This window comes from Macadamia integrifolia, chromosome 4, assembly GCF_013358625.1.
Source record: "Macadamia integrifolia cultivar HAES 741 chromosome 4, SCU_Mint_v3, whole genome shotgun sequence".
NCBI classification, from domain to species: Eukaryota; Viridiplantae; Streptophyta; class Magnoliopsida; order Proteales; family Proteaceae; genus Macadamia; species Macadamia integrifolia.
The window spans coordinates 22,315,519-22,338,819 of NC_056560.1; the positions used below are offsets into that span (position 1 = coordinate 22,315,519).

The 23,301-nt window shown below is 39.4% G+C and overlaps 1 protein-coding gene across 1 annotated transcript in view; it reads left to right on the forward strand.

Moving 5' to 3' along the window:
- The first annotated feature begins 63 nt into the window (after window positions 1–63).
- LOC122076190 (probable E3 ubiquitin-protein ligase HIP1) overlaps window positions 64–23,301 on the forward strand; it is a 23,834-nt gene continuing 596 nt past the window's right edge. Inside the window, exons 1-7 of the mRNA XM_042641510.1 lie at window positions 64–210; window positions 333–880; window positions 986–1,069; window positions 1,461–1,526; window positions 19,152–21,020; window positions 22,553–22,603; window positions 23,177–23,275. Coding sequence (XP_042497444.1) covers window positions 19,239–21,020; window positions 22,553–22,603; window positions 23,177–23,275 — 1,932 coding nt within the window. The 5' untranslated portion in view covers window positions 64–210; window positions 333–880; window positions 986–1,069; window positions 1,461–1,526; window positions 19,152–19,238. The remainder of the gene's footprint in view (window positions 211–332; window positions 881–985; window positions 1,070–1,460; window positions 1,527–19,151; window positions 21,021–22,552; window positions 22,604–23,176; window positions 23,276–23,301) is intronic.

A 23,301-nucleotide genomic window follows, 5' to 3' on the forward strand; every position in this document is an offset into this window, starting at 1 on the left:
TTGGTGTGAGGAAAGAGAGAGAGAGAGAGAGAGAGAGAGAGAGAGAGAGAGAGAGAGAGAGAGTGGGTGAAGCATTACGGCGCGCGCATCTGGAGCTTGTCCGGTTTTTCTATTTAAGAAAGGAAAGAATAGTCAATTGACAGAGAAAGAGAGAATCAAAGACGTTCTCTCTCTGCGCACACAAGTCTGAACGCCTATCCTATTTCATTGGTCAGCGTCCCAACAGGACAACTCCACCTTCGTTTCCTTTTTTTTTTTCTTCTCTTTTTCTCCATCTTTTCTTTCTCTCTGCTTCGGTTATTAATTAATTTATTATTTTTTTACATGTACAGAGATTCTGGTGAGATACAGAGAGGAGGGGAGTTACTATACTCGTGTACTCACATTTTCAATACCCACACACCTTCGTCACATGAAAAGGAGAGGAGAGAAAGATTGAATTCGTCTGTCTAGATTATTATTGTTATTATCATTATTTACTTTCCTCTTCCAACCCAACCCTTCCTTCCTTCATCTTCTTCTTCTTCTTCTCTCCTTCAACTAGTTATGGAACCCATCAAATCTCTCTAACCCATTTCCTTTTTCTCTCTCCTTCTTAGTGCAACGCATCTTACCTATTTTTTCCCTTCTACCCATTTCTTCAAATGGCTTCGTTTCATCTCTATTTTAAGAAGAGGGGAAAATAAAAAAGAGAGGAAGAGGGCTGGAAGAGGGAGAATACATTTGCGGAGAGAGCGAGGGAGACCCCTCTTCAGCTCCTTCTTCTTTTGAAAAAAAAAACAAGAAATTTTTTTCCCTTTCGTTTTAGACACCGACCGTCGAGGGATTGATAAATCTATCGATCTTCGTAGCCGATCGTCATCGTCCCGTGTTAATCAAGGTACTGGGTTTTTCCTCTTTTTTTTTTTTTTTTTGGGTAATTTTAGTTTCGATAATTGTTTATAAGTTTTATTTGATTTAATGGACCATAATTCTGTGGTTTCAGTTCCGAGGAAATTTGCTATTTTTTATTCGAAAATATTGTGACGGGAATTAAGGACGGCGACCCTCGTTTAGGGTTTTCTCAGCGGTAATAGTCTCTTCTTTTTTTCTTTTGTTTTGTTCTCAAAAAAAAAAAAAAAAAAAATCTTGTGGTTCATTCGGTGTTTGCTTCTCGTTTTTTTGTTGTCATACATTTGTGGTGAAATGTGGCGTTTTGTCATGTTACTTCCATCAAGGAACGGTTTTGTTTGTCATTGATTCTTCGTAAACTTCGGTTACTTTGTGAATATCTGCATGTACTCCACATGCTGGGATGAATAATACAGATTTCACTCATGCATGCCTGCACGGCTAGATTTTTCTCTTTTGATGCTCTACATTTTCCTATTTTAGAGCTTCATTGTACTTCAAGTTAGCTGATTGTTCTGATTGAATATGGGGTTTTCTTTTTGAATTGGATGACTGTGATGCTGAAACAGGTTTTGGTGCTTATAAATTCTTGAAAAAGCTGAAGCTACTGCTCTACACCCCACAAAAGGAAAAAGGTAAGAAGTACTGAAGGTTAGACTTAATTAGTCTGCAACCATGGTCGATTGAAATGTGATAATTTTGTGTATTTTCAAGTTTGTCTGTTAATCTATTTCTATGTTTTTCGTGTGGGAGGAGTTTGTGTAATAATGATGGCCTAATTAAGAGGGCAGACCTTGGTAATGGTAAGGTTGCTCCATTGGGACCCAGTGGTGGCGGGTTTGAGTCGGAAACAGCCTCTCCGCGAAGCGGGGGTAAGGCTGCGTACATTATGAACCTCCCGAGACCCCACAATGGCGGGAACCTTGTGCATTGTACACCATTTTAATGACGGCTAAACATATTTCATTGCCTGTTACAACGAGTTGGTAGCACCCGTTTCGGTTTGTCTCTACTTCTGGATTCCTTTTTCTTGAAAATGTTATGCTCTTCATTTGGTTGCTTTAACTCTTGATGGATTCCTCGTTTAGCCCCTTGTTCTTGTTGTTGTTATTTATTAAATAGAAAAGTTGTCTATTATGATATTATTTATGCTATGGTGATTTGGTCATGATCTGGGATCTTCATGATGTAGTATCCTAGTATGATGACAAGACTGAATAAAAATAGAATAAAAAAATAAACCATAACTAGTCCATGACTTTGTGTGCTTTAGTTGTTTATCTAAAGTAGGAAAGTTAAGAGTCCTTAATGGAGTCGATTTCTGGTTTTGGGTTTCTCTATATATGTAACCATCCCCCATGATTTATGGTTTTGAATGAAATGATTGGTTTGGTTTGGTTGTTACCATTGATGGATGAAGAGTGTTCTCTCTTCTCCTCCTTTCTTATTTTTTTCCTCTCGACATTCTCGGGGTAAGGCTACGTGGTTCTTGCCTCCCTTTACTTCGCACATGCAGGAGACCTTTCCCTTCTCTCTTGAGCTGATTCTCTCTCATCCAAGGATTGAGATTTTGGTTTTGGACTTGGTTTCAGTTAGGCTTGAAACTGAGACGTGCCGGATCTTGTTTCAATTGTCCCTAGGTTTTGTTTCAGCCAGTCCTGAACCTGAGACAACTGGATCTTTCAGTCAGTTTTGACCGAGATTTAGTTTCATGCTCTCATTCCCATGGTGAGAGATGCAGATCTGTCGGAGGATGTGCTGCTGGTGGAATTGATGGAAAAAAAGGAGAAAAGGGAGAAGAAAGAAAAGAACCAAAAAAACCCAATCATGGGGAGGGGAAGGAGGAGAGGGAAGAGAGGCAACAACCTCATTATTAAATCAGTTAATTTCCATTTTATCAAATCATGGGGGTGGCATTAGTAGGCCTACATTGCTTTAAATAAAAGTGAAAATTAAAACAGGGTAGAACTCTACAATGCCAATCAATGGGATGAAAACTAAAACAGGGTAGAACTCTACAATGTCAATCAATGATAAGATGTGGCAGTATCCTAAACTGAAGAAAATAATAAGGAAAAGATAAAAGGAACTTTTCCTATGCATGGACACCAAAAGGAATGACATGGACTGACTTAAGTCACTTAAACCATGATGTAAATTGTAGTGAAGGAAATGGTCTAGATAAAGTTAGCTATGTAGGGATTATCCTGAGATTAGTTTCCTTATTGGATGTAATTTCATTAATTTTAAACATGCTTGTAATATGATGGAATTAGGAGGATGAAAAGTTGAGTTTTAGTTGAGTGTTGCTTGTATGGCTTGGGGAAGCTTGGTTGTTGTCCCTCCCCCTCTTCCCTGCATTCAGAACCTCCTGTCTTAGGAGTGTTCTTCATTCCTCTTTCTTGCTTTCTACTATATGCTGTTATTATTACTGTACTCTGTTTCTGGGATGATTATTTTCAGCCACTGATATTGTTTTCGAACCCCCTTTGGCTGACCCAAACACTTGGTTTATGTTCCCCAAATCCTTCCCTGTAGTGATATCAAAACCTGCAGCAAAACTTGGGTTGATCTTCCTGCCAGCCATCTGATGCAAGAACACATATCTGGACCGGCCCAAATCCATTGGGGAGCCCATAGGGGGATGAACCGGATCCAAATTTGGTCTTTGGTCCATTAGGATGTTTTAAGATTTTATTAATTTATATATATTTTTTCGTAATTTTAAAATTTTTATTGGAGTTGTATTTATTGTTGAAGTCAAAGTCGTATGAGATAGGCCAGTTGATTTGGAATCTGTTTTGGTTTTATAGTTTGAATAGGAGTTTTGTTTCTTTTTAATTTTTCTATATATTTGTACCCTATGTTACCAAAGACAGATTTGGATTGAAATGAATGTGAAGGATGGGTTAACCTGCGGGTCACCAATTGTGAGTGTGTACTCTCCTCTCTCTCTCATTTAGGTTTTCTTTCTTCCATTGTTCTTCTTCTCCTATTCCCTATTCTACACTGCTGTCACTCTTCCCTTTCTCTCTTTTCTACCAGTAAACTATTTATTTCTCAGTTCTGTAACTAAAGATATGTGCAGCCCAATAGACGGGGATTAATCTCTTGGGGATTTGGAGTTTAGATCACTCATCCCTAGGTGATTCAATCACCCAAGACCTAGACCCGAAAATTCCTTAGATTTTGGTAGCCATACCTGCAACCGAGACTGAGCCATGTCTGCCTTCCAGAAGTTTACTCTTCAGATAGTGCCTTCTCTTTTGAGTTTCTGTTGAGTGGATTCCAGAGGCACGTGGGTTGAGATCTTGTTCCAAAATTGAAGAACCATCAGAGCTCGAACAAAGTAAGTTCTCACCATCACAGTGCTGTTGCTTTCCACCTCTCTGTTGCGTCAAGGTAGAGGACAACACCCTTCCTCCTCTTTGTTTTGACCAGTGCTTCTTATTCAAGCCAAGTACATATAAAACCAAAACCCTATGAAAATATTATTTTCCTAGTTTGTTTAGTTTCCTTATTGGATGTAATTTCTTTTCTTTAAGTATGCTTGTAATACTATGGAGATTGGAAGGATGAAAAGTTGAGTTTTTAGTTGAGTGATGCATGTGTGGCTTGGGGCTGCTTGGCTGTTCTCCTCCCCTTCTTCCCTACATTCATAACTTCCCATTGTAGGAATGTTCTCCATTCCTCTTTTTTCTGCCTTGTTTTCTCTTTGCTGTGACTATTACCGTTACTCTGTTTCTGGGCAGTAATTGCGGCCACAATTGTTTTTGAACTCTCTGAATACTGACCGAATCAACCTAGGGTATCCCCTTTGTGCGACCCAAACACCAGGTGCATTTTCCCCAAATCCTCCCCTGTGACGATAGCAAAAGCAGCTGATGCAGATGCACACCCGTGGACCGATCCAAACCCATTTGGCTATCCAGGCAGAGTTGAACTGGATCCAATTTGGGTCTTTGGCTGGTAGGATCTTTTATGATTTTATTTATTTCTATTTTGAAATTAATATGCAATTAGGAGATAACTATTAAGATTTAGTTTCCAATTAATTTGAGTTTCTAAATTAGGGTAGGTTTCCTTTTGATGTTGGTTTCTTTTAGACTGTTACTCTTTTTTTTTGTGGGTAAATAAATTAATAACCAGGAAAGAAGGGGGGGGATATAAAAGGCCAATAGGCCAAGAGTTGCAAGAAGCAACAGAGGGATACAAGCCTAGGGGGCTGGGGGAGGGGGAGACAAGATAGAAATAGGTAAACCCTAGGAGACGACAATATGTTTTTCCTCGGGGTTTCAAAGACAAAACCATGGTGGGAACTACTGAGCTTGGACGAGACATCAAAATAGATGGCTTTCCAAATCATATCAAAAGATTTAGAGTTGGAAGTCCATCCACTAAGATTATGCTCCATCCAAAGGTGGTTGATGGTAGCACAAAAAGCAAGTAATCTTGCAATTAGAACTCAATATTTCTTTTACTTTTTAAATACATGTAATCGTGCAAGAACTCATATTGAAGAATGAGTTATGAGTTGAATATTGTGGTTTGTGCCTATGGGCCGTGTGTGCGCAGTTCTCTTCCCCCCACTTTCTTGTGTGAATCCTCTCTCCCGCCCCTGCAACTCTGAGTTCATCTCATGGATTCTTCCCTACCCTTAACGGCCCTCCATCAACTTGGTATCAGAGCCGAAGGATCCTATCCTTAACAACCCTTCTCATTCCCTTTCCATTCCGCTTGCTTTTTTAGCTCTGGTAAGAGTTGAGAAAAGCAAAGAGAAAAAAAAAAATATCCTTGTATCACATCCTACCTCTCGATTCTCATAACTCTGAAACAAAATCCTCTTTCAATTTCCACTAAAACAAAACCCACCGATCTTTTTCTTTTCCCTTTTTCTTTGATCAAACCCCCTCCTACTGCTAGGATTCTACTCAGTGACAAAAAAAAAGAAGACCAGAAGAAGAAGAAAAGTGAGAGTAAGAGAGACTAGGACACACACCTGTGCTCGAGCCCTCCATTGAAGTTGCCCTCTCCACTCGGCCTCCTTTGAAGTCGTGACATCACCGTTGATCTCCTCTCCATGTCACCTCCTTCGTCGCCGGCTTCATCTTCAATAGTAGAGCCGGCTGGTTCCTTCTGCACAAAGGGGACCCCAACCCTTCTTTATGTCGGTGATTTATTCCCACCCCTACTTTCTATTTACTTTCTTCTTTCCGTATTTTTTCCTCTTTTTGGTTTATCATCTTTCGACTATATTTTTAATTAGCTTCCAAGTTTGCCCCACCCACATGTGACCTTCGTTTTTGTTTAACTAGAAATCCCCATTTTTACAATTGTGCCACTCACGAAAGGACTTTTATATAATTACCAGTCTACCACCCTCTACCACCCTCTTAACTCCATATATTTTCCGTTTTGCCATTAAGCCTTGCATTAAGTGTTCTCTTGCCATAGTGGCCTAAAGTGCGTCCAATTACAAATGTGGCCGTGGAGTCTTTTGTGTTCAAGTTCAGAGTTCGATTGCCCAATGGAAATTTTGCTACTTTGTTGATTGATGATAGGCAACACGACAATTTTGTCTTGCGATGTATGGTGGATATAATACTATCAAAGACCGACCAAATTATTATTAGATCTACATGTCTTTATTGAATTCTCCGTTTCTCAGATTGTGATGGTGCTTATTGTGAAGTGTTTGATTCTTTTCACCGCATTATTAAATTGGGTCGAGATTGGTTGGAAGGCCAAAATGGCATCCTTGATGGTGATGAAAATTTGCGCACCCTTCAACCTTTCCATATGCCTCAGACATTTGTTCTTCACGGATTGATTGAATCAAAGAAGGAAATACCGATAGTGCAGCCACAGGATGAGCCAAATGGGGCAATACAAGAGAAATATCATCCGGACGGGGAATAAGTAATGACAACAGAATATGAGAAGATTGCGGATCAAGTAATGGTGGACATCAGTATAGAGCCAACTATTCCCCATCATGAGTTTGTTCTCCCCCATGATTTTTTGGATTTGAATGCACCTCCACTGCTTTATATCTTGGATTTTTTGTTTTACAGACAAGGAGCAATTCACCCCCCATTTGTGAGATTTTTTCTTACCCTTCTACAAAACTGGACGTGTTTTTTTCGACACTGGGGAAGTTGATGTAGATGTACACCCGTGGACCGATCCAAACCCATTTGGGTATTTAGATAGAGTTGAATTGGATCCAATTTGTGTCTTCGACTGGTAGGATCTTTTAGGATTTTATTTTTTTCTATTTTGAAATTAATATGCAATTAGGAGATAGCTGTGAAGATTTAATTTCCGATCAATTTGAGTTTCCAAATTGAAGTAAGTTTCCTTTAAATGTTGGTTTCTTTTACTATTTAAATACATGTAATTGTGCAATTAGAACTCAGATTGAATAATGAAGTGATGAGTTGAATATTGTAGTTTGTGCTTGCAGTGTGTGTGCGATTATCTTCCCCACCCTTTCTCTTGTGCAAATCCTCTCTCCCTCCCCTGCAACTCTGGGTTCATCTTAGGGATTCTTCCCTACCCTACCGGCCCTCCATCACCTGCAACAAAACTTGATTTAATCTTCCCGCCAACCATGATTGTAGTCAATTTCCGTGGAACTTTATGTTGCTGAATCGCTAAATAGTGTGATGGAGTTATTGGCGTAGAGAGTTAAACAACCTACCTCTAACTTTTCAGGCCCATCCGAGCCTATTTGGTCCAGTTCAATCAACCACAACCTTTTCCTGGTTTACCACCATTAGAGGTGTCATTAGGTTGAAGGCAACCTCAAGCCGTGGTATGCTTTAAAGCCTCATTACCCACAATCCCTTGGGGTTATCCTACGCTTGGAAGAAGTAGAAAAAGGAATAAATATAGTGATATTTTGTGATGCAGGACAGGTTTGGGACATCTAATACAAGTCTTCCTTTGCTGTCCCGCTGCCTCTGTGCTGTTAATTGATGAATCCACATTGTGGTTGAGGCTATAATTTAAGCAAGGTTCAAGAACTCTTTTTGTTTGGTGTTTCAGTGGTTTTGAAATACTGAAATTTCACCGAAACAATGTACTTTTTTCCATGTGTTTCGCTTGGCGATTTTGGGGGGCTAATGGCTGGAGTATCTGAAGTTAGCGAAATGAAATGACTGAGATGGCCAAAATTTCGAAACAAAATGACCAAAATTATGTACTTTTATGTTTTGTATACCATTAAGTTTCGGTTTAAAACAAACGAAATATTAGGGATTTCGGTGAGATATCGCTGTGTTTTTGAACCATGAACTTAAGACAAAACTGGGGAAATTGGGACTGGTAGTAAAGGAATAGAGGAGAGGAAGAGGGTGATAGCATAAGAGGGAAGAGTTTGGGAAGAGTGAGGGGGCTTGACTTCAACACCAATTTGGATTTACTCCAAGGTTTGCAGGAATCACTCATAAGGAATCACTCATACTGCAAATAATAGGACAAATCTTTGAGTTTCAACATCATCTTCCTTTCATTTCGAAATTCAACCTTATAAAACCCCAAAGTGGAAAAAAGAGAAATAACTCTCTAATAACTACTTTTTCAGCAATAACTACCCCCTCATAATTACTACTTCATCAATGACTCCCTTACAAAATTAGTACATAACAGTTTTTGACACCAAATATAATGAAGTACAACAAAATAAAACAATCCGCGTAAGTAAATAAAAATATGCATCCATTCGACATCTAGCCACAATGTTTTTATTTGCGTTGGTGTCTCCTCTAATATATCTTAAACCCCTTGATGATGTCCTCATCAACATAGTTGTCAAGGCGTTGCCTAGGTGGACACCTTGGTCGTTTTGTTGGTGTTGCGTTGTTTTTGGACCATCTCCAATGCCTTGAGACGCCTAGACGCCGTGACAACTATTCTCATTAGTTTTATTCTTCGTCTCCGTACTAAATAGGAGAGAAAATAGAATACCTTTATTCGTCTTTGCAAAAGCAAAAAAGGGAGAAAAGTAGCCAATGCGAGAAGAGGTGGTGGGTGGGCTTGGAAAGGTGTGTTAGCACAATGGTTGTCCGTAAGGAATGTACTTGGGTAGATTTTCCTAGGTCAATGCCTGTGATCAATCACATTTGAGACTCTATCCAACCGCGTCTTAGTATAAAAACCATTCTATGACATGGTTCATTCAACAAGAAAAAGTAACCTTAAAGAAGGGGTTTAAAGTATCGGTCCGTATTGTATCGTTTCAGTATCGGTGTTGTATCAATACGATACGTATATCGTATTAGTATCTTTAAAAGGGTTACTATATAATAGGCTTAAATTTGTATCGTATCATATCGGTGTTGATGGGTATCAATACAATACGCGATACTGATACGTTAATCCTTGCTTATAATCTTTAAGTTCTTTCTTTTGAGCCCTAAATTCACTACTTCCACTCCATGAGATTTACCGGATGATACCAAAATGAAAAGAATCAGCTATTGAGAATAAATTTTGCTTGTGGTGTTAGGCCCCAACGGGACTGTTCCCAAGGCATATACCCTAAAGGAGGGTATCATGCCTGATCAATCTTACCTTCACAGATCATAATGCCTTGATTAATCATACAAATAATATCACACGTCGTGCGACCTATATCCATCGGTTTGCGTTCTTTCTGCACCAATAGTTATTAAAGCTATAGTTTCAAAGCAGGGTTTTAGCTCCACGTTGAGATCATAAAGGAGGGGTTCAAGAGAGCTCTTTTCTTAAATGGTAAAAATGAATAATCTGCGGAAGTGATCCCCGCCTTCTCCCTTCGAGAAAGACATATCAGAAGATCTAACATTTGTGATACTTGGCAGAAAGAATATCTGGGCCTGTCAGGTTATTTTTTTTCTCATTTGAAAGGTGTCACTTCTTTACTATGGAAACAGGGGCTTCTGTTACAACATTTAAAAAGTCCCCTTTTGGGTCCGAGGATGGACTCTGTTACCTACGAAGTAGCCACTTGAAAATCTGGTTAATTATTAGATTACCACTACCATTACACATTAACCTGCTTAGGCACTTGGGTGGGCCCATAGTGATCCCAGATGGGTTTTTGAACTGAGGATTGCATTAAACTACCTAGCAAGTAACTTTAATAAATAAGGAAACTTCCTCCAGCCACATGCTGCTTTTGGAAGAGTACCTAACTAACTGAACTAATAAAGAAAGAAAAACAAAGAAGAAAACAGAACTCTGGCATTGGGTTAGATGTTGTTCCTGAACTAATATGGAAACTAAATTAAAGTAGGAAACTAAAACTTTTAATCAGATATGAAACATAATATTAGTGTCCCAGCCTTACGAAAAAGATTGAATAACGGATATAATAAGAAAATAAGTTTTTTATTTAGAGTAGGAAAGTTAAGAGTCCTTACTGGAGTCTATTTCTGGTTTTGGGTTCTATATATATGTACACTCCCCATGATTTATGGTTTTGAATGAAATGAATTGATTTGGTTTGGTTGTTACCGTTGATGGCTGAAGAGTATTCTCTCTCCTCCCCATGCTAGCTCTCTCCCTTCTTTTCTCTCTTTTCTCTTTCTTTCTTATTTCTCCCTCATTTTCCCTTCTCGTGAGCCTCTGGTTCTTTCTCATCCCCACGGGAAGAGATGCAGATCAATTGGAGGATCTGTTGGTGGTGGGTCGGATCGATAGAAGAAAAGTAGAAAAGTGAGAAGAAAGAAGAGAACCAGAAAAACCAGTTGTGGGAAGGGGAAAGAGGAGATGATGCAGAATCATTGCTGAACTGGATTGACCCTTTTGGCAATTTAGATCGAGACGAACTTTGAGTTATTTTGTAATTCTTGCAATTTATTTATTTCTTTCTTTACTAGATGTCAGTTACTTGGAGTTAAGTTGGAGTCAATTTTATTTCCATTTTAGAGTCAGATTTTATTTCCCCTTTGGAGCTGGATTCTTCTTTTGTTTCAGTTCCAAAATAGGAATAGGGTTATGTTGAGTCTTTATATACTTTTGTGTAACCATCGTATTATTCAGATTCAAGGAAGGAAAAATTCAGATTTGTTATTGTAACCCGAGTGGTACGATGGCTTAGCAAGGTTGTGTGACCTCTTCCCTCTTCTTTCTCCCTCTTGTTCCTGTTATTGTTCTCTTTTCCCCTTCTCTTCTCTTCTCTTCTCCTCCGATTTCCTCTTCTTTTTATCAACTTCTTAATCCCAGTTTCTGTTCTTACAGCAAGTGATTAACATAGGGTTCGTTACTCTGTCTGAATCTGTTTCGGGATTTTCTCTGCTGGTTTAAGGATGCATGGGTTGGAATCGATAGCACTTTGAGGCATTGATCCTTCCTTGGAATCTCGAGTCGATACAGGTTTGTTTGGTAGAGATCAAAGACCCCATCATATGCTGGTTTAGTGTTTCCTCTTTCCTATCTCAAGGTTGAAGATGATGGTTCCAACCCTATTTTGATTTTTATTCCTTGTCACAATTCCCATATTGTTGCCCCTCTTTTTCCACTTCATTACTTCTTGCCATTGTGTTTTTTCCCATTCCAAGATTGCCCTTTCACGTATAAGCCCTCTCCTCTCACTTATGGTGCCTTTGCTGTTGTTATTTGATTTTCATTAATGACAGTATTTCCACCCTTATTATAAACTTAAGTTTATTTATGGATTTTGCCATCAATCCTTTTATTGGACCATAAATTACTCAAGTGGGCCCATAAGTGATCCGAATTGGGTTTTTGAACCCCAGATCCACATCAGGAGAGAAAAGAGAGGATATCGTGGGTGGGAGAGAGGTGATGGCCTCAATATGAACTTAATTTCCTTTCATCAAATCTTGGGGGAGTCCGGATCAGCTCCTCATTCAAGGAAAGAAATTACTGCCACATGTTTTCCTTGTTACTGATAACCTTTCCTCCCATGGCCATTGTTATCCTTTTATTTATTTATTATATTTAAAACATCCACAAAATGAAGTGGGACCATTCACTTACCATGAACTGCAACCTGAAACCATCTTCACCAATAAAGACGAGGAGCTCCCTATATTCAGCAGATTCCTTATTTTCTTACACTCAAAACTTCAATCGCTTCACCGCCCCACCCTTAGTTCTTTTTTCTCCCAATCCACTGTGCCACCTACTGTTCTTCCTCCCACAAGGACAGCAGGGGTCTTCATATATACTGTTATTTATCTCCCAAAGTACTCTCTAGGGCAGTTTTGTTATTTCTGTCTAGGGTTTCAGACTTTCACAAAGTTTGCTAGTTTGTAGTTGTAGCAATGATTGGAGTCCGGGATTATGTCCTGCCTTCACTTTTGTTTTTTTTTGTTTTTCCCCCCTTCAGGTCCAAGAACGAGGGATGTATTTACTGAATGAGGGAAAAGTTAGATTTACGAGGATGGCTGGAGCCTGAAACCACCAAACCTGAGATATGAACAAATCTAGAACTCCCAAGCATGCTTTTGATCATCCTCGATGAAAAGATTCATTAAAATAGATCACTTGAGTCTACAACCAGAAGCCAAAGGGGAATAGATAAACCCAGAATAGATCACCCTCCAACCTTTGCTATAAGTTGTAACCACAGCAAGATGCATCGATTACCATAGGTCTCGATCTCGTAAATTACCTAACCTGTATCTTTGATTTTATTTTTCCCTGCTTGCCTTCTTCATCCTGGGTACTGTAAAGTTTTTCCCACTTTTAAATTTCCAATTTTTTGTATTTTATTTTTAAATTTTTTGGGTTTTTGAATTATTTGTTATAGTTCTTGGAATTACAAACCAGATGCTCTCATATGGTTGCCGAAGAACGGGATTGGGGTGAGGTTGCACCGGGTGGGACAGCATTGAATGAATACGAGGGGTGGGGCCGGGCTGCTGTTTCTTCGTCGTCTTCTCCAAAGGAGAGAATGTGGGACAGATAAAAAAAGGGAGAAAGAGAAGAAAAGTTAAGAATCATAAGAATTTGTAATTGTGTTTTTTTTGGAGGACACACGACATCCAACCAGCGTACAAGGAGTTTTGGTAAGGTCCTCATATGAGGAGTTGATTCGGTCTCCTCTTGGGGGTTGGCCTTAGGCCTACATTGCTTTAAAAAAAAAAAAAAAAAAAAAAAAAAAAAAAGAGCAACCCAGTGCACAAGGTTCCCACTATTGCAAGGTCTGGGAGGGGCAAATGTACCTAGCCTTATCCCCTGCTTCACAGGAGAAGTTGTTTCCAAGTTTTGAACCTGTGACTAACATGCCACAATTGTGCAACTTAACCATCACGTTATAGGCCTGCCCACTATTGCTTTAAATAATACTGAAAACTAAAACGTGATAGAACTATGCACATGCCATTCAATAGGCTGATGTGGTGGTATCCTAAAGTGAATAAAATAATAAGGAAAAGATAAAAGAAAGTTGTCATGCATGGACAGCAATAGGAATGACATGCACTAATTTAACTACCTAACAAGTAACCGAAATAAATAAGGAAACTCCACAGGCTGCTTTTGGAAGAGTTATAGCTGACCAAACTCTTAAACAAAGAAAAACAAACAAGAATAGAGAATTATATACTAAATTAGTGCATGTGGGGAGCGCCAGGGCAAAGAAATATGAGGACCTCTATACTAACCTAAACACAAAAGCTATTTATAGGTTTGCTAAAAATGAGAAAGGAAGAGTAGAGATTTCGACCAGGTGAGATGTCAAATGAATGGAGGAGAAGCATTGTTGTTTCGATCAACAAAAATAAAGGTGATATCCAGAGTTGCAAGAATTATAGAAGCATAAAACTAATGAGTCATACTATGAAATTATGGGAGAAGGTTATTGAGACCCGTCTAAGAAGATAGACTCATATCTCGGAGAACCAATTTTGGTTTATGCCAGGTAGATCTACGACATGACCTATTTACCTAATAAGGAGGCTTATGGAAGAATATAGAGCTAACAAGACAGATCTCAGTATGATCTTTATTGACCTGGAAAAAGCCTATGACAGGGTCCCTAGAGATCTAATCCAACATGTTCTTGTGAAAAGAGGGGTGTCGAGTAAATATGTGGATGTAATGAGGATATGTAGTTATGTACGAGGGTGTGGTGACTAGTGTGAGATATGTGGGTGGGCAGGACAAGGAATTCCCAATTTCTATTGTGTTACATCAGGGATCAGCCTTAAGTCCTTATTTGTTCGCACTTATTATGGATGGACTAGTCGAAGAGCCTCCAAGACGAGGTCCTGTGGTGTATGCTCTTCACCGATGATATCGTTTTGATGGATGAGACAAAAACAAGGATTAACACAAAGTTAGAACTAGGGGTGTCAATTCCAAGCCCGCACCAATAGGCCCGATAGAGCCCGACACATTTATGGCCCGAATCAGACCGGCCCGATTAATAAATGTGTCGGGTCTAAGCCCGGCCTGGCCTGTTTACAAGCCTGAATCGGACCGACACGTTTAACCCAACCGTTTATATAGGTATTTTGATTTTTTTGGGGATAGGGTATATATTGATATTTTTATCAATTATTAGCTGTAATTAAGTGTAATAGCTTTTCAAAATTGTTGATGATTTAACAAAATAAATTAAAGTATCTTAAATCTAAGAAAGTTTAAGGTCCGTTTAAGGCTTTATTGGTACATTACCCCATTTAAGGCCCGATAATAGCCCGATTAGGAGAAGCCCGATAATTGCCCGATTAGGAGAAGCCCGGAACCCGACCGAGACCGACTCATTCCTTAAATAAGTCGGTCATGGTCCAAAGACATAGGCCTGCCAGGCCCGGCTAGGCCCAACCGAGACTGGCCTAGTGCGACCGATTGACACCCCTAGTTAGAACTATGAAGATCAACCTTAGAAACAAGAGGCTTTAAGATTAGTAGATCGAAGACAGAGTATATGATGTGTAACTTAAGTTACACCATGATGGATGATGACACGGTGAAAATTAAGGAGAGAGATACCGTGAAGTGACTATTTTAGATATTTGGGACAACCAGAATAAAGAAGGTGACATAGAAGATGATGTTTCACAGAGAATTAAAGTGAGATGGATGAAGTGGAGAGGAGTGACTAGAGTGTTGTGTGATCGATGCATTCCTTTAAAGCTTAAAGGGTTTAAAGCTTAAAGGGAAGTTCTATAGGACTATAGTATGAGCAGCTATGATGTATGGTGCAACATGTTGGGCAGTAAAGAAGTGTCATATAGAGAAGCTATGTGTAGCAGAGATGAGGAAGTTATGATGGATGTGCGGCAAAAATAGGAAGGATAAATTAAGGAATGAACGTATTAGAGCTGATTTAGGAATTTCTCTGATTAATGACAAGCTTCGAGAAAGTCGTTTGAGGTGGTATGATCATGTTTAATGGAGGCCTTTGGACACCTCAGTAAAGAGGAGTCATCTAATTATGATTAAAGGAGCTAAAAGATCTAGGGGCAGGAAATTTTGAAGAATGACATGCATAGCTTATGTCTTGTCCCAAGTATGACCTTGGATAGAGCCTATTGGTGGGCAAAGATCCATGTAGCTGACCCCATTTAGCTGAGTTTCTCCTGGCTTGCTTGCTGAGTTGTGCTTCTTTCCTCCTACTTTCATCTCTCTTTCACTTCTCTGGTATCATTTCTTATTTCCTTCTGTTGTCTTTTTTCACATTTTTGTTCGGACCTCAGTTTTTCCTTATTTTGTTTTGCACGGATCCTTGTAGCTGACTCCATTAAGTTGGTATAAGGCTGAGTTTGTTGTTGTTGAAAATATAACTCTTACATGGGATAAGATAGATTTTCCTAAACTAATAGGGAAACTAATTTAAAAACAGGAAACGGAGACTTAAATCAGAACTGGATATTCAGTATCCCGGGCTCCCAGCCTGACCACAAGACTGAATAACAAATAAAATAAGAAATAAATTACTCATAACTTGCCCACTACTTTGTGTGCTTTAGTTGTTCATTTAGAGTAGGAAAGTTAAGAGTCCTTAGTGGAGTCTATTTCTGGTTAAGGTTTCTATATATATGTAATCACCCCCTTGGTTTTGAATGGAATGAATTGATTTGGTTTGGTTGTTACCATTGATGGCTGAGGAGTATTCTCTTCTCCCCATTCTAACTCTCTCCCTTCTTTTTTTCTCTTCTCTTTCTTTCTTTCTTTCTTATTTCTTCCTCTCGTTTTTCCTGCTCTTATGAGCTGGTCCTCTCTCTCATCTGCACAGTGATGGATCTATCTCTCACTTCTTATCTTTTCTCTCTCCTTCCCCATGGTTGATGATATTCTTCCCCTATTTCTTCTTCTTTCTTCTTTCTTCAGTTTTAGATCCTGTTTTGAACGAGGTTTTTATCTCCTTCATTCCCATCACAACTTCCTTAATTCTCTCCAATTTTTTCTGTTATTACCTCTTTCCTCACCTTTAGTACTACTATCAGACTCTCTTTCTCTCTCCTCTCAATTGCACCTCATCAATCATCATTAATTGTTCTAATTATATTCTCTTTTATTTCTGGAAATTATCCTTGAAACAGCCTCTCTGCAAAGCGGGGTTAAGGTTGCGTACATTATGACTCTCCTAGATCCCGCAGTGGCAGGAGCCTCGTACACTGGGTACTCTTTTTTTTTTTAATCCTTGAAACATGATAGTTATTCTGTTGAAAACAACTGTTAATTTTGAGATCTGATTTGGCCCACATCAAGCTGTCAGATCAGGATCTCTTCAATTTCATTAGTGGGCCCATTACTTGCAAGGCAGTCGGATCCTTCAGATCTGATCAAATCTGTGCCGGAATTGGCTGGAATGGGTCAGGACTCCTTCAAAACACTTTTTTAGAAACAGGTGAAATTGGGATTGAGGTTGGCCAATTCTGATTCAAATCGGGTGATTCATCTGAATCAATTCCCATTTTTCAAACCTTGAGCACAAAACAACATTCCTTTTTATATTTCCGACTCCCTGGAAGTTGACTTCTGTGTCTTAGACATATAAACCCGCTCATTCATTCCTTGAATGTAATGCAAAATATTATCAAATCTGGAAGTTAGGATTTTAGAGTAGCTTTCCCTAATGAAAATGTTCATTTTGGCGTTTCTAGTTGTTATTTGGTTTTTGCTATTTTATTTTTATAACATTGTTCTCTTGATATGAGATCCATTTTTTTGACAAACTAGGGTTGTTCTTATTAAGGAATTGGTACTACGAGAATATGAAGAAAAAAAAACAAAAAAAAGGGCATACCTGGTGCATGAGGCTCCCGCATGTGTGAGGTCCAAGGGGCAAGAACTACGCGTCCTTACTCCGAGAATGTTGAGAGGCTGCTTCGACCACTTGTCCACTAGGTCGCAACATTCATACGTTTATCGTCGGATCAAGTGCCGCGCTAGTCATATGAAAAAAACTTCCGTTATAGTAGAATGTAATGGAAATCTACATTCTACTGACCATTCTTTTGTCAACCTAATGAAGATGAGAGACAATTAGAATGGTGCATGGACTTATGGTAGCCCAAAACTCATGTTGGAGAAGTTTTCCAACCTGAAGGTTACAGTGGGTCAGCTTTGCAAGCATTAAAGCCTGAACATCTCATAGTTCATGACCTGAAGTGATCAGGGAAAGCAATGAATGCATCCAATGGAGTGGATTTTGCCTAGGAAAATGAAGTTGCACTTGCATTTCTTTGGAGGAGTATTGTGACAGTTTGTTAGATGTGAGGATCAAAAGCTGAAATCTTGAGCAGAGACAGACCCCAGAGTTTGTGATTCCTAGTCTCTTTGCTGTATCTCTTCGTAGAGGTACTTTGATAGCTGATCCCTTTATTCTTTCTTTAGCAGTGTGTTGAAGTAGGTTCTTTGCACTTGTAGGCGTCTGTGTTAGCCATCTCTCTTATTCTATTCATTATTTTTCCACACTTCACTCGGACGAGGCTTAATCTAGTCGTTGGACCAATTGGAGATTTATCCACTGGTTCTGAGATTTTGGTGAAGGTCCTTATTTGCACTGCTAAAACAAGGGACTCTATGGAGGCTAGGAAAACACTTGTGGCATGCTCCCGCAGAGTCAGAAGGTTGGGTGCATAGTTGTCAAGCGACTGGGCAGCCCAAAGGAATAGGTTTAGTTGAGTTGATGGGAGACAGGGTCAAGCATGTTCTCTAGTGCTGAATTGTGAAAATAAGTATTTGCTTCATTACTCTGGATTGCCTTCATATTGTTTTACATCAGAACTACTGGGACAGTGTGGTGCCCCTGGGGGGGGGAATGTTTGGAAAGCTTAACAGGGTGATTTTGCCATGGTTAAAGCATGTCAGAACTCAGAATGCAGCAAATGATTTGTTTCATTGTCTCATCCTTGTAAGGGCAACAAATAGTAATTGGGTACATGATTATTTGATATTCTGCTAAGTATTTTATTCGTATTTATACAAGTGTAGATTTATTCCTTTGATAGCTCTAGCAAATCCTCATCCGCTCTAGAAAGATGATATTGACCATCATATATTATTATCTAGAAGTGAGGACGTGAAAAATAATGTGGTTTGGGCCAAGCCTTAGGACCCAAGGGTCATAACCCAATCTAATTGGGCAAATGCTTTGCTGGATGAGAGGCCAATATGCTTTATGTACTCCCAATGTTTCCTCATTTCTCATCCTCTTTTTCTGACCCGTCGAAGAGATATCAACTTTCATAAAAATAGGTGTTTCTTCAAACTTCGAAGTGTGGGGATTTGCAAACAGATCTCTGGTCCCTGGAGCGGGTGATGATGTGGATGGTCATGCTGTTAAGGAAATGGAAGTTGTTGGACTATCTTTTTTATATTCATCTAACCAACTCACCTTCCCTTCCAAATTTCACTGCTTACATGTTGAATTATTAGAACTTCAAATGTTTTACATGCATTTCTACCTCTAATCTGGCAAAGCTCTGATCTTTTTGGGTACTTCCAGCTATTGTCAGTGGCATTTGCTTTTCCATTGTGATGAAGAAGATGTTTTCTAAGTTCTCCCTATTTGTTTATTTCTCGATGTGCTCACGTGTGTGTCAATTGTGCTCAAGTGTAGTTCATGTTTGTGCTTGCTTGTATGTTTTTGCACTTTTATGAATCTCTGTGAATGTGCTCTCATTTGTAGTGTATTTTTCCCTTTTTCATCAAGGTTTACTCTATTGTGAGCATGCGTGTGTGATTGTGCTCATTTGTAGTGCAGTTTCTTTTTCTCTTAATGGTTTGCTGTATTTCAGATTACATCTTTTTGACTCCAAACTTGATGTTTTTTTTATCTTTATATGCAGGTCACTGATCTCAGGTTCACCAGGGAGGTCTTATATGTATTTCACTTCTTGTGTCTGAATATTCAAGGGGAAAACCAATTGGCCCTAATGCAAGGGCAAAGAAGCACTGTTGATAACTTCCCTGAAACTTTTGAGTTTGATCATGGATCTAGTTCAAGTAATACTGGAGTAAATCAGCAACTTTTTTGGAATAATATGATAAATCCGGTAGAAAGCCGGTTGCCAGAGTATATATTATCCCCTGGTGAAACAAGTATTATGTATGGGAATGCTGTTAATCCGGATGGACGTAGCTTGAGTGGCTGGAGTTTAGGTGAACCTAGTTCTAGTGGAAATGCACGAAGCCAGATGCGTGATGAAACAAAAACAGAACATGGATGGTCATCTTCCATGAGTGCTCCTGCTGGAGTCGGTTCAAGGCTAGAAGAAAGGCGATATGAACCAACTAGTATTCTTTCTCTGGAAAGTGTTAATATTAACCTCAATAGCAATCAAGATACAAATGGGCCTTTGCTTTTGCACCACTCCAGTTCAGATGGTATTGCTCAGAACATAAACCTAAATGCAAGTTATATAGGAAGCAGTAGCAATGGTGATCAGGCCATGGAAGGTGATGCTAGTCCTCATACTTTTAATTCTGGTGGATCAGATATGGAGCAGATTCCATCTGGTAGTGGTTCTTCTGATCCTCTTGGGACAGCTGCTGGTTCTGGGTATATTTTGGAAGAGAATAATGGCAGACCAGGCTGTTCATTGGATGGTCGACGTTTATCCTGTAAGAGGAAGGCCCTTGAAGGAACTTCTGGACAGTCTTCCTTGGGTGGAGGTCCAAGCTGGTTCCAGCAAGCAGACAGCAGTGCATGGCATGCTGTTGCTGCTAACAATAATGGTGCTAGCAGCTCAAGTGTACCTACTCCTCTGGAAAATTCTCCAGTTATTAATCCTGCAGAGCAGTCAATTCCAAGATTTGGAGTTGGTATGAGGGTAACGCCTGGAGGCCATCCTGCTTTAAGTGTAGCTGTTGGTGGTGAAAGCTCCCAGAGAAATTTCCGTGTGAGAGTTAATCATGCACAACCCCAAGATTCTGTATCACCTAATCCATTGTCGACAGGGAATGCCATACGGCATTCTCAAGTTTGGTCATCCCACCAGGCATCTAGACTGCTCCCATTTAATCAGTCCTTAGAGTCAAGGCTGTCATCATTGCAGGCTAATATGAATCACCTACAGAGTCAGTCTCATGTAATGCACATTCCTGGTTTGGGACAGAATGTGCACCCATTTCCGTGGAATGGATCGTCCAATTCCAGGGTTGGTAGTTTGTCAAACTCTTCTGTCATTGCTGGGGAGAGAAGTGCTGCATTACGAGAAGAATCTAACCCAAGAAGCATGCCTAGGACCATCTCAGAACATCCTATGTTCATACCAGCAACTGAGATGAGAACTCTAGCCCAAGATCCAACAAGTTGGAATTTACCCATTGGAAATAATGTAAACATTCTTGGAAATGCTGCTTCCACATCGCAAATTGGATCCAGTTCAGGTGTCCATCCATCTGCCCCTGCCTGGATACCTCACCCCAACCCTCCATCATTACATTCACAGAGATTATCAGAGTTTGTTCGTCGTTCGTTGCTTAGCTCTGAGCCTGGAGCCCAGACTAGTCCTTTCACTGCACTCCGTTCAGGCCCTTCTGGTTCCTCCCAAGAAATGGTGCTGCCTTCTGGAGCCAGTCACCAGGGGCATCATCGACCACATTCAAGGTCAGCATTCTTGGCAGAGAGACAAGGCGATGGTGTTCTTGGAATTCCCTTTTCATTGCGGACTTTGGCTGCTGCTGGTGAAGGGAGAAGCAGGCTGGTATCTGAGGTTTGTTCTTTTTCAACATATAGTTTCAAGTTCTTTTCTGGTGTATCTTCTCTCATTTTGCACCACTTTGTTGTTGCATTTTCACTTAAAAAGTTCGATATGGCACTATAGATTTTGAGTAGTCTTGAATCCTGATAACTATCTTGTAGATTCAATGGCATGTTTGTAGTTGGGTACTGCACTAGTGGCCTGCTCATAATTTTAAATACCTTGGAACATGGTCCAAGTAGGGAGCAATTAAGATCCTAGGGAGGCTATGTCGTCAAAGATGTTTAATATCCTACCTATGCCCACGCCAAAAGGAGAAAAGAAAAACTTAACACTCCAGTAGAGTGCAAAAGGCACTCCAGTTCGACTCCTTTACTAGAGATCTGCAATACCCTGTTTCTGTGGCCTTTTCCAATGCCCTTTAACATCTCATAAATTCCTCAAATCAGCCATATTTTGCTACCAAACTTTACCTACACGCTACACCCCTGCATACCATTCCTTTCCAAACCCTACCATAGACGCTAGTTTTAGTACCAATTGGGATACAACCAGAGCCACTCAGGAACATCAAATCGCTTCTGTAATGGGCGCAAATCAGGGATTTGGATATTTGATGTGCAGCAACACTGGATTTCAAGCTCCGCTTGCATTAGAGGCATATTTCAGGGAATCCTATGCCCTCAAGAAATATGATGGTCAACTGTTGAAAGTTTGTCCACGAAACCTCTGCCCTAAGGAATACACTTTGGATGGCATAACTGTTAGTCCAAACTGTCAGTTACTCAGTTTCCTCATAGGAGTTTGATCTAATTATAAATGCTTCCTTGGAACTGACAACCATATTCCCTTATCCTGCACCTCAAACATCACCTTGAGTATAAATGTGAAGTTACCCAGCAAGGCTTGTCCATCTGCAACAACAACAACAAGAACAACAACAAAGCCTTATGCCAACTAAATGGGGTCAGCTACATGGATCTGCGATAGACAAGGCTTGTTCATCTGCTTATAATTAAAAGTTGCTGTGTAATTTTTGCACCCAAATGTTGGGACCATTGATAGGTAATAGATAAGTACCTAACCACACCTTTGTGGAATTACAATTAGCGAAATTCAAGGCTGGGAGGGCTTGGAAACACCAATTGTCACAAACTCATTGAATCGTGCACTTGCTTTGAGAATTAATCAAAAGAAGCAACTATAGAATCAGTTGGCTATATACATTTACATTTAGCAATAAATGTGCGATAGTATTTTTTTCTCAATAGAATGAGAGACATCCTCTATTCCTGTTTCGTTACATATTTATGTTCATTTTTTGTTTAGTTATGCTCTAATCACGAGGTTGGAAATTTTGGTATACTGTCTTTACTCTATAGTATTAAGTTGGGTCTCTATATCTCTGATAGCCTTAAATTTATTACCTAGAAGATTGGCATGACCTTCTATTGTAGTATTATTCCCTGCTACTCATAAATTTTTTCGCTTAATTATATTTATGTTGAAATAACATTTAATTGGAGCTGATTTTTGTGTAACAGATTCGCAACGTCTTGGACCTTATGCGTAGGGGTGAGGGCTTGAGATTCGAGGTTAGCTTCATTTTTTTATTTATATAAAAAAAAAAATCTCCTCGTGATTCTTGTGCAAGTCTGTTTATTTCTTAAGTTCTATATTTTACTAAACAACCATGTAGAGGGTTCAGAAAATAATATAGTATTAAGTGGCTTAGGTTGGAAATTCTGGTATACTGTCTTTCTCCCTTTCTATTTTGTCCTCTTTTATTTTTAACTTGCAAAAAGTTATGATTAGATGGAGCCTCAGTAACTTTCTGAAAAAGATTCAAATTCCTACTCTCTTCCTTTAATTTAGTTAATTTATTTTCATTGGTTCTTCTGTTATGAGTGATTTGAAAAGAATGTGGGGATTGTGCAATTTAGCTGTCAGCTCTCTGATTGAATCCCATTTTATTCGCGAATTACCCTGGCATTCCTCTGTTGATTATGTGGATGGTGTATTGTATTTTTTTTTTTGTTTTTATTTCACTTGTGCAGGTTTCACTTACATTTTTATATTTGGCCTTTTTTCATCTTTTGTGTAAAAATGCTAATCCATATCTGGATCTGAAATTTGGGGAATTTGATTTGCTCGTGGTAATGTACCAGGATGTTCTGATCCTTGATCAATCAGTTTTTTATGGGGTGGCGGACCTGCATGACAGGCACAGAGATATGCGGCTTGATGTTGATAACATGTCTTATGAGGTAAGCAAAAAAAAAAAGGGGGGGGG